Source organism: Rasamsonia byssochlamydoides, assembly GCF_041956645.1.
Source record: "Rasamsonia byssochlamydoides strain NRRL 3658 unplaced genomic scaffold VTN77scaffold_49, whole genome shotgun sequence".
Classification (NCBI taxonomy): Eukaryota; Fungi; Ascomycota; class Eurotiomycetes; order Eurotiales; family Trichocomaceae; genus Rasamsonia; species Rasamsonia byssochlamydoides.
The window spans coordinates 1-14,175 of NW_027192432.1; the positions used below are offsets into that span (position 1 = coordinate 1).

Genomic DNA, 14,175 nt, shown 5'->3' on the forward strand with positions numbered 1-14,175 from the left:
ATCGGCTTAAATGTCCTAATAAATAGTGCCTTTTCTTTTATATAGGAAAATATAATAGATTTTGTTGCAATAATCTTTAAGATTTTCGGTCGCGTTGGGCTGCAACTCTTGGCCGAGGACTGACCAGCTCGGTGGTGGATTACGTTACCGGCCACGCGCTTAGTCAGCTCCGTTGGCCCGTGCGCCCAAACCTCCTCCTACTTCCTTTCTCACCACCAAGTCGTCTAGTAAGAGAGGTTCAATATAACGGTTCTCAACGGCTTCATTCTTTCCCTTTCTAGTAATTCCCTCACTGAGCGTTGCCGGACGCGGCAACATTTCATTTTTTTTCCTTTTAGTTATTTTTTTTTGTACCAATGTTGCAAGCAAGCATGTATATATGACAAACGACATTATATGACATGACACGACATGACGTGATATACGAGGACTAAAAACGATAGAACGATCATCATTCAGAGTTGAGACAACATTAGTGAAAAGAAACTGGTATATGATTAGACTACTGCTATTCCGACTATCTCAGTATTCCATCCAATATTCCAGTAGTTCAGCATCGTATCAGTATCAGTGTTCCTTTAGCCAATCTGCCAGGTAGCCCCTTTGCACTTTTCACAGGGTTGATGATTGATGATAATAATGATAGCCTTCGTTGGTATAAATAAAACACGCTATTCTTCCAAGTATGTGCACAAAATCGAATAGATCGGTATTAAATCGTGTAATCCTGTCCAATCTCCTTGCAATATATGTGTTCTGTCGGGTGATGTCGATGTCGATGTCGACTGTGACGAGAGAGAGAGTGACATCGAAAATATGTGTCGAATTTGTACACAGCTAGGCGCTAGACGAATAATAACGGCGGAGGCCGTAAAGAATAGAGTAATGAAATAAAAGTCAGCTGCAACATGCTCAGACGAAGCTGACGGTCGTCCCCGAGATATTGACCTCCGCCTTATACATGCATCTCTCGTTGCTGTTGTTGCAGAACCCGTGGAACAGCATCCGGTCGCCACACCCGCACACCGTGCCTCCTCCCGGCGACGTCAGCCCGTAATCGCCCGTCTTCACCAGCTGTACCCCCGTCTTCGTATACGGGCCTGTAATTGACGAGGCTGTCGCGTAGCGCACGTCGTATTTCGGATCCGTGAAGCAATGCGTCGAGTAGAACAAGAAATAGGTGCCATCTTTCAGAATGAGATTGGGCGCCTCCACCAGAGGACCGTCGCTGTCGTCGCGATCAAGGATCTGCACGGCATCTCCCACCGGTGTGATGGCGTCATCTGCAACCTTCTGCAGCATGATCGGCGTCGGCACGAGCGGCGCCACGCCGTTGTTGCAGTTGCCGCCGTGGCCAATGCTGTTTCCGTCAATCTTGTAGACGACGTAGCGAGAGCCGTCTTTGTCGAGGAAGCCCGCCGGATCGATGGCGCCACCCTGGTCCAGGTGGCACGCCAACGGGTTCTCTTGTGGAATGTACGGTCCCTTCGGATCGGTGCCTTGTGAGACGGCGACACCCACGCAGTGATGTCTCACCATCTGCTTGGCCTCGCCGGAGTAATACATGACGTACTTGCCGTCATTCTAATTGAAATTCAAATTAGCATTAGCAAAGGACAATGATGAGGAGAGCGACTAACTCGTCGAATCACGTCAGGTGCCCAATGGTCTACATCCGTCTCCCAGCCCGCCAGCGTTGGCAGGGCGTCGACATCCAGCAACGTCCAGGTGTGAAAGTCTGGAGAGGTCGCTACCTGGATATGCTTCCCGTTGCCGTTGGTGCCAAAGGCATACCACGTCCCGTCCGTATGTTGGACGAAGCTTGGGTCGGGGAAGTCAGCATTGATGGCCAGCTGTGGCCCGGCGCGCTTCGTCAAGGGCGAAGCCCAGACGGCCGGGAGAAGGGCGGACGCCAAGGAGGAAAGAAATATCGCAGGCCGCATGTTGCCGGCCTCTCTGTGCAACAGGCAGAATAATAAACAATAAGAATGAGCGGCCACGCAAAGGAATGAGACGATCCTGCTGGCCGCGAGTCTAGAGATAGATATATCTGTGATGAGATTGTCTAAACTTGGTCGTCCATCGTGGGTTGTATAGCCTTCCCTTGCATGGCCTGCTCCTTCCAGATCAGGCGGGCGACTCCTGCTGCAAACATCAGGAGCAGCTCTACACATGTGATGGCAGTTCCGATGTCGGTTGTTGGCCATGCAGGAAGTATCCTGAACAGAGGTCTGTAGAACGCATTGAGCAGGCTGACCTCCGGAAACAACCGCCTCTATCAGTTATTCGCGATATTCTTGCGGCAACATTATTTCTCACGATTTAGCTGAAGTCGCTTCAGACCTCCACCGTTCGCAGAAATCTCTCTCCTCTGCCTCTCCTTTTTGTTGCCAAGTTGGGTACCTAGGTAGTTTCCGGATTACTCCTGTACTGCCTTGATCTTCAGGTGAGACTGACAGGCTATGCTCTCTTCATGGTTGCTTCCCCGCATCTCGTCAATAAAGCCAGCACTAAAATCAGCTGACTGGCCGTGCACTTTCATCAGCCATCAAGCAGCATCATCATTCGACATGCGATGTGTGAGTAATTTTGGTTTGTTTGTATCCTGACAGGGAAGCTGAGGTGCGACGCAAGGGTGAAAGGTGAAAGTGGAATATTGGCACGCGATGGGAGACCCACCAGTCTCGATTCCAGACAATGCCATTGTTCCTGTTTCTGTTCCAAGGTTGCTCCCTTGCCATGCCGCTTACGATCCCCGGTTCCGGCGCAGCATAACCGGCTGAAAAGAGTAATGATTAAAGTATCAGCCAGTGAGATCGTTGCGGCAGGAAAAAGTAACTTTGATATCAACTGCACATGACCAAGGGATTACGGACTGATGTCAGTAACCTCAGTTCGGCAATCAAATCTTCAGCCTTGCATGAGAAACGCTAGTCTAGTCTATTCTACTTTAGTCTAGTTCAGTTCATTATTTATTAGCCTTGCTGATCCACAAACCTGGAGACTCCATACACTAAGAGTCTAAAACTGTAGATCTTACTCCACACTAGACTAGGCAATAGTGAGCAATGACATCAGACGCAAACAGCAAGTCTACCAGACCGTTTACACTACAGATCATCAAACTATTTTTAGTCGAGGGAAGACAGGACTCTTTCGAGTCAAGTCACCATCCGCGACCCAAGACTGCCTAGGGAAGTATTAGTTAGGTAAATGAAATAAGATGCTGTCTGCTCATTTCCACTCGATACGAGGAAGACAGAAGAAGTATTGCCATAACCGCGAACATATTCCTAGGTAGGTACACTAGGTAGCATACAGAATGGATGACACAAAACACAAGCTTCTGTATTCATTATTTCATCAACAAAACAAGTTGTTTCCTCTTTTTCTTCCTTTTTCAATCTAGGAAACTGAGCAATGCACGCAACACAATATACTATAAGATAGATACACCCTACCATTCTTGTCGAAGACGTACGTCCTAGATAGGTGGGTAACTGGCCTTGTTTGACGAAAACGGCAATCAAAAATCCACCGAGTATCAATCCTAATTAGGTAATTATTTGGTCTTTTGCTAAAAGAAGAGGAAGAAGAGCAAAAAGAAAAAAAATAAATAAAAATGCAGGAAAGGAGAAAAAGAGAGAGAGAGAGAGAAAAGATCTTCAGTCCGTCTGGAAGTCTGGTTGTCACGTTACCTACCACCTAACCATGGCATGTGACCGTGACAATGACTATCTATCCATGCTAGAGTCAAATCAAATCAAATAAAATCAAATCAAGTAAAAGTATATTTATGAGGTAGGAAAGGTTTTTTAAAAAATAAAGATCAGTTTCGATAGCTACTCACCTACCTACCTTACTTACTTGGGTAGTACAGTACAGTACAGTCACAGTCGACTGACTCACTGACTGACCGGCTGACTAACTGACTAGATTGTATACATACTCACTGTTCCAAGCTATATACCTAGGTAAAGACCGAAAGCTAATGGAGAACAGGCTAGTCTCTGCAGACCTCTTGCCTTGATCTAACTTTCCTGGAAAAACAATCAGAATGAAGCAGTAACAGATGCAAATGCAATTAGAGCACGAGAAGTAGCAGGAAGCATGTATTCATTAAATTAATTCTCTCTATGAATGCTCATTAGCTAATATTAAGAAGGAAGTGCCTTGTTTTTTTTTGTTTTGATTTCATTCAGTTTCTCTGAAATGAGACAACATATGAGGCGATTGGATGGAGTGGGTTCTGATCTTGTTAATTAATGTCATATTGTTTGTTGTATGTGCTTGCTGATTACTCTTGTCGTAATCATCATCGTCATTATTCTCATCATCATCATCCAGATCGTCGATAGAATAGAATAGAGCAGGGCATGGAAGAAGATCGCTCTCTTCTCCTTTTTGATTGCTTGCTTGGTCATACTCAGTCCTTTATTTATTTACTGCCTCCTGCGCCGCCTTCTTCGCCTTCTCCTTCTCCTCGCGAATAACCCGGATCCAGGCCTCGGCGCCGGCAATGGCCACTTCCGGCTCCCGCTTGTGTCGCAGTAGATAGCCCTGAATCTCGGCTGGAGTGAACTCTCCGCTGGGGATCAGGGAAGCGAACTGCTCTGCGAGAGCGACGATCTCGGTTTTGGGGAGAGTCTCAGATGATGAAGATGAAGGGGAAGATGAAGAGGAAGATAGTGACGACCATGACGAGCGAGACGAGTGGCTTCCTGATCGAGATGGAGTAGGCTTGTGATGGCTCTTGTCCGGCGCAGCGAACCCATTCTTGACTCTGGCAGCAGGAAGGTCGCCTTCCAGAGGGGCGTAGATCGCCAGGAACAGATCCCTAATCGTGACACGATCCGAATATCCAAACGCAATCATCATATCCACCCGACCCGGTCGTAACAGCGCAGGGTCGAGCTTCTCGATGTGATTCGTCGTCATGACCAGGATACGCCCCTCACTCGAGGCAACTCCGTCAATAATGTTCAGCAGCGCAGAGAGCGAGATGCCCTGCGGAGTCTTGTTGTTGTTATTGGTCTTGTCTTCTGTCGCCGCAGCGTTGACTGGATTCTGCGGTGGCGCGTCGGATGCTGCGTTCTCTCCTCGCTTGTTCGTCATGCCAGCTGCGTCGACGTCCTCCAACAGCACGATGCATCGTCGTGGCAGGCTCTGAAACATGGCCGCGAGTCCGTCCTCGGTCAGAGTCTTGGAATTCAGACTGATGAGGTAGATCCTCAGATGCAGTGCTCCCGCAGCCGCGAAACACAGACTCGATTTGCCGGTTCCTGGAGGACCATACAGCATGTACCCTCGACGGTACGGGATGCCACGGTTGGAATACCACCGGCGAGTTCGCGGATGCAGGTACTCCTTCACGTCCTTGATGAACGCCTGCTTCTGCGCCTCATCCAGCACAACGGTAGAGAGCGGACGGGGCGGACGGGCCATGCACCGCACCCAGTCGTGTTCTGCATCCACAGCGTTTCTCTGTCCCCGATAGATGATGGTCTTGTTCCCATCGCGGTCGACATACTTCCGCTGGGCCTCACGCAACAGCTCCTTCAGAATGGAGGGATCACGTCCCAGACACTTGAGATAGAGCTTTTCTGTCGGGACTCCCCATGTGATCTGCTTACTGTCGTCCCGACTCCTGGTGAAACTGATCAAGCGATACTTGTACCAGAACCAATGCTGGCCCTCGGCGGGGGTGATGCGAAGGGGCTTCATCTTGTCGAGGTTGATTCTCCTCGCCCAGTAGTCATCGAAATTATCCGGCATGTCCTCCTCCGCATCGTCGTCTTCGTCGTCTTCGTCGTCTGAGTCGTCGTACCAGAAGAATAGGCTCCTCGTTCTGGTCCCTGCGACGAACCGGGTTGACCTTTGAGAGAATCCCTGCTGCGAGATCCAGTACATCAGGTAGTTGAACATCTCGTCATCCATGCGGATCTCGACCCGAGACATGAAGTAGCTGTCTAGGAGGTCGAAGATGCCCGAGATGCGGAGTCGCAGAGAGGCTGCCACTGTCGTCAGGAGAAACACCAGCGACAGGTAGGACGAGACGTCAATGTGCAGGTATGTCGAGAGAAGGCGGGAGACAATCGAAAACCCCGACAGGTAGAAATCCAGCAGGGGAATGCCTGAGGAGAGCATCGATGCGGGTGTCTGGAAGGAGGAGTTGCCGAAAGGGTCCATGATGGAGAAGTAGTATGGTAGCAATCCTCGTCAGGAAAAGAGACAAGAAGACAGGAAAGAAGAACCTTCCACAGGAAACTGCACAATTTATTATCAATGCGGCGTAACCTGCAGCAACGGTTTTGCCACGCGGCTGCCTAGGCTTGTGTGCCTCCAATGCATGGTGCATGACCAGTGTGCCAGTTTCAAAGATCATTGGATGAGAAGCACGACCAGCATTCTGTCTGTCCACTGAAGAAACAAGAAAAATCATAAGAAAGTAAGCATATTTTGAGTCGTCTGGATGATCCAGTCCGTTGTCGGGGAAAAGAATGGGTTTGGTTATAATGTAAACTGGCGCAGCCTCGCTGGTGCAGATTACAGAGGCTGGGCCAATCATGCTGCTACTATTAGCGCAGTCAGCCTTGGACGGTGCAGTAATGATTGCCAGTCGATAAGCGCTGACTTTGTGTGCTTTCTTTGCTATCAATTCTTGTGAATGAACAGCATGAATTCAGTATGATCGTAGAACTACAACCTATTATTCTATACAGCAAAGTTGATAGGATTCATGCCGCAGTAGGCAATCATCGAGAGAGTTCCAGTATCCATGGATCACTCTACTCGTATTGTACTCTGATTACGCCGCAGTTCCCCGCAGGGCTGAAAAATAAGATAAGCGCGAACGTGCCAGTGACAGCCTGGTCAGCCCCGCCTCTTCGGTTCAGTGCCTTGAGGCTCTAAGGCATGTCTCAGGTGATAATGCAAGTTCGACTCATGGGAAAACTGTGGCACAGCTGGATTCTAAGCCACCAATATCACCTAAATTTGGCCAGGCGCAAACCTGCTGTACACCCCAAACTCTGACATCACAGATGGCACGGGACGGCATAAGCCAGCGATTGCCTATTCTGGAGAGGCTGTACGGTCTGCAGTATATATAGTTCAGAGAATTTAATTGACACGTGTCTACGTAGGCAATTTATTTATGATATTATTTTTTAACTTTACTTTTACTTTTTTTTTTAAAAAAAACAAAAATCCATGTTCCTTTTCTCTTCCTATGACTCAAATGCCACTTTGACAGTGACCCTGTGGCCTTGCTTGTTTTCCTTGTGGAAAGAGAGAGTGGACCAATATACATACCTACAGTATACAGATCTTTTTTTTTACGTGAGAGTTTGCAATGCAATGGGTTGTGTACACAGCTGTTTACGTTTATTTTTTTTTTCCAGAATAGATGCATATTGTCATGTTAGTTGGTGAGACTCTTGCCTAAAAATAAAATAAAAAAATGAATATAGAACTGTTGTGGTTCTCGATGAAAATCATGGATCAGGGTATCAATCATATCACATTACTTCGCTAATTATGTACAGTACATCGAAAAGCCACGCAGCCACACAGATGAAGTTTCAACGTAGAGCAGACAGACCACAACGAAGCAAGAAATATTACAGGGCAGACCGAACTACCGCTGTACCAAGAATGAAATCAACGCCAACACGCCTTGCTCTATAGAATTCTCGACAATGATGATAGTTAATCACGACGGCGGTCGATTGTCTTGCTTCGACTGCCAGAGCTCGCTGACCCATTCCTCGAAGGACTGCCAGGTCTCCTTTACTTGAGTCCACCATGACGTAGGTTTCGCTTCAGGTGCATCTGTACCGCCGTCCGATGAGCCAGGAGACTCAGGAACAGAAGATTCAGGGGCAGGAGGCTCAGGGGAAGGAGACTCGGGCGACGGAGACGGACGCTCTGGAGGATCCTCCGGGCTGTCGAGAGCAGGCGCGTCTTCGTCGTCGTGCAAGCCGATCGGTCTCAAAGGAAGACGGAGCGTCCCATTGTTCGGAAGCGGCTTGACCCCAATGGAGTCGCAGATAATGTTGTAGACTTCAATATTCTCTGTGAATTGTCAGTACTGACAGGGCAATGCCTGCGCGTCATCAGCGTGAACTTACGGAAAACCTCCACCCGGCTGTTGGGCTGGTGAGGAAAGGCGGGCCCCCGCGCAATGAAGATGGCTCGCATGAGCGGGTGTTCGTGATCGTATCCGTGGATGCCTCGCGGACTGTAGACTTTGCCCGTCTCGAGAGCCTCTTTCGCATCGAAATCAGGTCGCTCAACCACCGCCCAGCCTGTCTTGGGAATCACCCACAAGGGGGCTATGCGTTCGTTGTTCGAAAAGTGATAGCGCTCGGGCATCGTCTCCCGAGTATACACTTCGATGCCATCGGAGAAATTTTTGGCCCTTTCGGCCAGCTGGCCCTGCAGGATTGGCAGATCCTCTGGCCGTTTCGGACGCAACCCTCGCAGTGGCCATCCATCAAGATGCTCGACCAAGTCCAAGTCAACCAAGTCTTCCAGTTGAACGAGTCTCCGAGTGGAAGTCGTGGCCATGCCGTGATCGGACACGACGACAATGTTGACGAGCTCGGTCAAATTCCGCGCCTGCAGTTCACGGAAAAGCTTGGCAAGCATATCGTCGGCGTTGGCGATGGTGCTTCGTATTTCGGTACTGTTGGGTCCATATTTGTGACCGGCAGAGTCAACGTCTGGCACATAGAGAGCGATCAACTGGGGCCGTTTCTTCTCATCCTCCGAGTCACTCTCCTCGCCAGGCAGATCGAGGAACTGCAAGATCCGATCGACTTTCCGGGACAATGTCTCTGTGCCATTATATTTATCGTAAAACGTCGGGTCAATACCATTAATGTGCGCTTCCGACCCGGGCCACATGTGTATCGCAGTGCGAACACCCTGCTTCTCAGCTGTAACCCATATCGGCTCAGCCGTCCACCACTTCGGCTGCGTGACAACATGCGGTTCGACAACAAACTCCTCTTGAAAGGTGGGATCCCAGAAACTATTGCCAACAATACCGTGACTTTCCGGATAGAGCCCCGTGACAAGAGTGAAGTGATTCGGGAATGTGACACTAGGAAAGCTGGGAAGCATGTATCTTGGCGAGACGCCTTCCGCGATGAGCGAATTCAGGGTCGGTGTAAGCCCCCGGTCAAGAAAGTCAGCGCGAAACCCGTCCAGTGAAATCAATATCGTCGTCGGTGCAAAGAGAGCTGTGCCGTTGGAGAGGAGGGGTTTCTGGACGTGAGAGGCTCGGAAATCGCCGGACGCTTTATATGCGCCCAAAACGAGGATAAGGAAGAGGACAACGATTCCGGAGAAAATCAGGGTGAACCGTATACATGTCGCCCTTTTTGACTGGAAAATGTCAATAACAGGCTAGGACATATTCTTGTTCCAGTGTCACCTTGTGATACTCCCACCCGTCCAGTACCTGACGGTCAAGCTCCGACGAAGGCGTGCGGCTCTCGGGGCTTTCATCTCCACGGAACCCCTCTTCCATCTCGAACATCAAATCCCCTTCCTGGTAGGGCTTGTTGCGATCATTTTCGCGCTCCGCTTTTCTTTCTTTCCGCCGGTGTTTCCTCCGCTCCCTTTTGCCTATCCGGACCTTACCGCTCGTCGGACTGAAGATTCGGCGCAGCCCACTAGCCGGACCCTTTCGAACGAGCAGCTTCTCGGTCTCCTCCTCCTCTTCAAGGACAGTTCGGTCATGTCGCGCGAGCTCCAGAGTCGACCGAGAGGCCTGCAAAATCTCGTCGTCTTCCGAGTCGGAGTCCTGCTCCGATAGTGATCTCAGCGACGAGACATCATCGTCGTAGCCACCGGGCGAGAGAAGGGAAGGACTGGATGGTTCTTGTCGCGACGGCATGACGGCGATTCCTTTCGAGTCGCCGCCAAGGGCTGGCTTGACGGGGATTCCTGACACGGGAATCTGTTTGTTTGCAGAGGAGCTGCTGGGGCGAGATGAGATGAGATGCGATCGAATGGTCCGGATCGTCATCGGATCTTACCATACGTGACGATAGCGTTTCGGATCCGCCCCATCCGCCAAGCCAGAACCCTGTATGTTACCGTAACTTACATACAAGCAGTATAGGCCTAGGGCTCCTTAACGACCTCCATGAGAAACTCCCCAACATAACCATATCAATTGCTCGAACATAGTCTCTCCGGCTTCAGTTCTGGTCAATGGACTATACAAAAAGAGAAAAAAAAAGAGTCGTACCCGGAGATTCAAATTAGACTACGCTATACGACCATTAATATCGATCGATGGCCATACGCAATGTGATGACATCTGTGTTTATTCTTCTAGTGGAAAAAGCAGTTTACCTTAGGTCTCAGGTGTGATAAGGAAAACCCTCTGACTGCTTGAGGGTGCCTTAAGGGCTCTGAATTTGGTCGAGACAACACTACACCGTTGCTCAATGGAAAAGCAGAAGTCGGATATAGCTGGGTCTATCCGTGACAGGACGCTTCTTCTATCCCTAGCATTATCCTGCAAGTCAAGACCAGAAATCCTGATTCTTTATCCCATGCCAACAGTGTTCGAGGTGCCATTTGGACCCTGACCTATCGTCTGGATGAGCCTTCACGTGGAAATCTAGAAGGACAACATCGCCAAATCCTTTGTACTGTATATTCACTACTACCTCTGAATGCTGGTAGTTAAATACTCGCCTCAAGCCTATAGCTAGCAGAAAATCGTCCCCTCCACACATGTTATACCAAAAGTTCATGCGGCCATCAACTTATATCGCACTTCCTCTTTAAACTCCTCTTTAAACACTATAATTATGGACCTCTTCTATATTATCGACATTGGTTAATGTCGACATTACTCCTCTTTGTCTACTCAACTATCATCAAAATCTTCTTTTGAATCACAACTTGGAAACCCACGAGGGGCTCGTTTCAAGTGCCTTGTTCACGCGGAGTTCGCTCAATCTCCGTTTTCCAAACCCCCGTCCGTACATACGAAGTCCAAAAGACGAGTCACATATAGTCTGCCGTCGATTTACACACCACAAGATTGTGCTCAGTTCAGATACCAGAAGTGCTGGTCTATTGATCCGAGCAAGATCCTAGTCGACGCTGTTATGCTCCAACGAAATTATCTCAACGAAACGGTGACTGCTTATCCGAGCAGAACAATGCAGCAATCAGGAGATTGTTAAGGGTACTCTTTGGAAAAGGTCTTTGATATCTTCAAGACAGGAGATTTCCGCTTGGAATGGTAGGATGTATTATCATTTTGTAGAGGATAAGGAAGCTAACAACTTATCTAGGTTTCTTTCAGAAGAGTCAGGCCAACAATGCATCTATATGTGCCTGGTTTGGACTAGCACTTGCTACTGTAATTATGTGGGCCAAACAGGTTCCGCTATTACAGGAAGAAGAAAGACTTGTTCAGCAAGGGAATAGCGAAAGGAAGTTCGTTCTCTTTACAGAGGTTCCCAAAGAATGCCGAGAAAGGACTTACTTCCAGTGCCTGCTAAGTTCAGTGAGATGTGGCACGCCTCTATCTTTCAGGCCCTACAACGAATACGCTTACTTGTCTTACTTGCTGCCGAAGAGAGCCCTGGTTCGGAGGGTGGACTGAAGGTGGCTTTTGTCTTCTGACAGTATACGGAGCCAGAGATTTACAACTATGCCGATAAGACAGCTAGCTACATGGCTTCTTATGTATCTTTCACCAGATCCAGATATACGACTCCATGCGACGAACTTCGTGAAGCTGATTCGCATCATCTATCACCAGAGACATAGTGTTGTCCAAACCTGGCTATGGCCCTCTTGGTTCGCATAGGAGGCGTGCTGTTTTTCAGACGGCAGTGCTCTACCACGCCCACGCCAAGCTAGTATCCTCGAAGCTTTGGCTGCAGACAAGATCCCTAAATACCGGAGAAATGCTCAGCTGATTACAATACATTATGGCAACCGTAACAGGCCGGGAGCCCTTTGGGGGAAGGAGCCCACCTGGAAATGGTCCAATACGCGCCTGTCCTGCTTATCCAGAGGATGGCCTCGGTCTCTACAAGTTCTCCCATGTGGCCTCTCTGACCAATTTTGACTGGGAGAAGCTTACCTACATTTCTGGAGTCTCGGAATACTTTGGCGATACCAGTTCTCTGTGGATGCAACGTCTTCCAATCTGCCAGGTCGTGCCAGATTCCGATGATGCTCCAGGATTTCTCTCGGCTTCTCGCTTCTGATCTGGGGACAGCACAAGCAAGCAGTCTGTCAGCTGTAGACTTTGAAGCGGCCAGCACGGTAATTGCTTCGGTGATAGATCTCATAGACACTGACTACCTGGATACTTATGACATGGGTATTATGGAACCATGGTTAACCAAATGGGCCACCGCATCATTAAAGGTCATGGTAGTCAGAGGCATCATTGATTCACTTTCATACTGTTTCCAGGTGCAAGCGCCGACAGCTGACGCGCATGGACCCGCACTACTCAATGCACAGTTCTGGATACAAGCAGCCGAGGTGCAGAACCTCATGCTTAAAAGAACTGAGGTAGAACGAAAAATCTCGCTGAGAGACTTCGATGGGCCTGAAGCCACGTGGCAGGGAACAGAAGAAGCCAAAGCGATATATGTGGTACCTCGCGATACGATCAGACCTGGACTTCTCATATACATACTCAGGCAGTTGCAGCACCACTCAAGAATACATTTTTATGCTGCTGCAGCGCAGAGAAACTGTATTGTGTGTGTGTTATTCCATCTTGTTGATTACTGTTGATTACACCTATACTAAGTCTTCATCAGTACTATGCCAGCCATCGGAGAAGAAATACGAAGCCTCAAACATCCCCAGAAGCGTTGTCGATGGGGTGTGGATTGTCATTACACCACCAGTTCCCAGCGACAGCCGGTTATATTGCTGGATCTCAGCACCAAATCGACACCAGCTTTGGAGACCTCCATACATGCATTTCACCATGTTGCAGGCTTGACCGTGCCATTTGATGTGGAGTACTTATTGAGAGAGTGAAGAAGACGATGTACCTTTTTCTTTTCTTTTCTCACTGACTCACTAAAAGTAAAGTTTTCAACAAGGGCGTTTGCCGTGTGAACAAACACCTGGATTGACCGATACGACGGAAAATCGTGGGATGGGTTAGGGTCACTCACTCCAGGACGCTGGTTACGAAAGTGTAAAGACACTGGCGAATTGGCTACATTGATAACTACATTTCATCAGAAGCTACTAATTATATAACCTTGGCACTCCGTGATACAAAACGGTACCAGACAGGTCTCTAGCTGTTGATTCTGAAACTACCCTTCCAAAGGGTAGTTAGTGCAAGAAATCGCTACCAGCATGATGCCGGGGGGACTCCGGTTTGGAGCGAGCGCCATGGAAGCCTTACAGGAGGCAAGCGAGTCTTATCTTGTCAGTAAATTTGAGAGCAAGTAAATAATTCTTGAAACCATTAAATAAATGAAAAGAGTGCTAATATAGTTATCAATGTAGTGGCCCACCTTTTGACAATTTATGCGTGCTGTGTGACCATCCAGCGAAAGGATATAGCACTTCTTTGGCACTTAAAGATACCGGGGTACATCTCACCCTCTCACCTAGTTTCCTTCTTTTACTACCTTTTTCACTTGATCCTCACATTAGTGACTCCATAATAAGTATCATCCTTAGTAACACTCATCATTTCTTTATAATATTAACTGTTTTATGGTTATCACTTAATAATATATTATAGAGACAAAATTCCTCAAAATGTGAGTATTTTATGGGCTTTTTAGTTTTCTCTTATATAACAGACTAGAGTAACATTCCTAATAGCTTCAGGGTATCCATTATTATATCAGAGACGAAAGGAGCATGTGAGGGACCTTGCAGCCTGGAAGGAAAAACCTGCAAATTGGGCTGCTGGTGAACAGGGGAGAATAATCGAAGACTATGCCGATATTGAGCCGAAACTTATCATGAAAAAAGTGACTGCAAAAGAAAGTAAGTTAATTTTAGTATCCTTACTTTTTTTATTGGTAACAAACCATAGTAACAATTTATAGATGCAGCAAACGAAATCAGATATTACCAGCGTCCAATCGTCAGCTTCATCATTACCCGTGCACCAGCCCCTACAGCTGGGTCGCCACAAAA

General features: G+C 48.2%; 3 protein-coding genes across 3 annotated transcripts; all 3 read right to left on the reverse strand.

The window, feature by feature from the left end:
* Positions 1-912: 912 nt before the first annotated feature.
* VTN77DRAFT_6304 (uncharacterized protein) lies at positions 913-1,943 on the reverse strand (the record flags this gene model as incomplete). The annotated part of the gene is made up of 2 exons (XM_069422568.1): positions 913-1,584; positions 1,641-1,943. 2 exons carry the CDS (start codon positions 1,941-1,943, stop codon positions 913-915), a joined length of 975 nt encoding a protein of 324 aa, XP_069276117.1.
* A 2,491-nt stretch (positions 1,944-4,434) lies between these two features.
* VTN77DRAFT_6305 (uncharacterized protein) lies at positions 4,435-6,189 on the reverse strand (the record flags this gene model as incomplete). The annotated part of the gene is made up of 1 exon (XM_069422569.1): positions 4,435-6,189. The coding sequence occupies one exon, from the start codon at positions 6,187-6,189 to the stop codon at positions 4,435-4,437; it is 1,755 nt and encodes a 584-aa protein (XP_069276118.1).
* A 1,525-nt stretch (positions 6,190-7,714) lies between these two features.
* Positions 7,715-9,907, reverse strand: VTN77DRAFT_6306 (uncharacterized protein; the record flags this gene model as incomplete). The annotated part of the gene is made up of 3 exons (XM_069422570.1): positions 7,715-8,076; positions 8,133-9,393; positions 9,443-9,907. 3 exons carry the CDS (start codon positions 9,905-9,907, stop codon positions 7,715-7,717), a joined length of 2,088 nt encoding a protein of 695 aa, XP_069276119.1.
* Between the last annotated feature and the right edge of the window lie 4,268 nt (positions 9,908-14,175).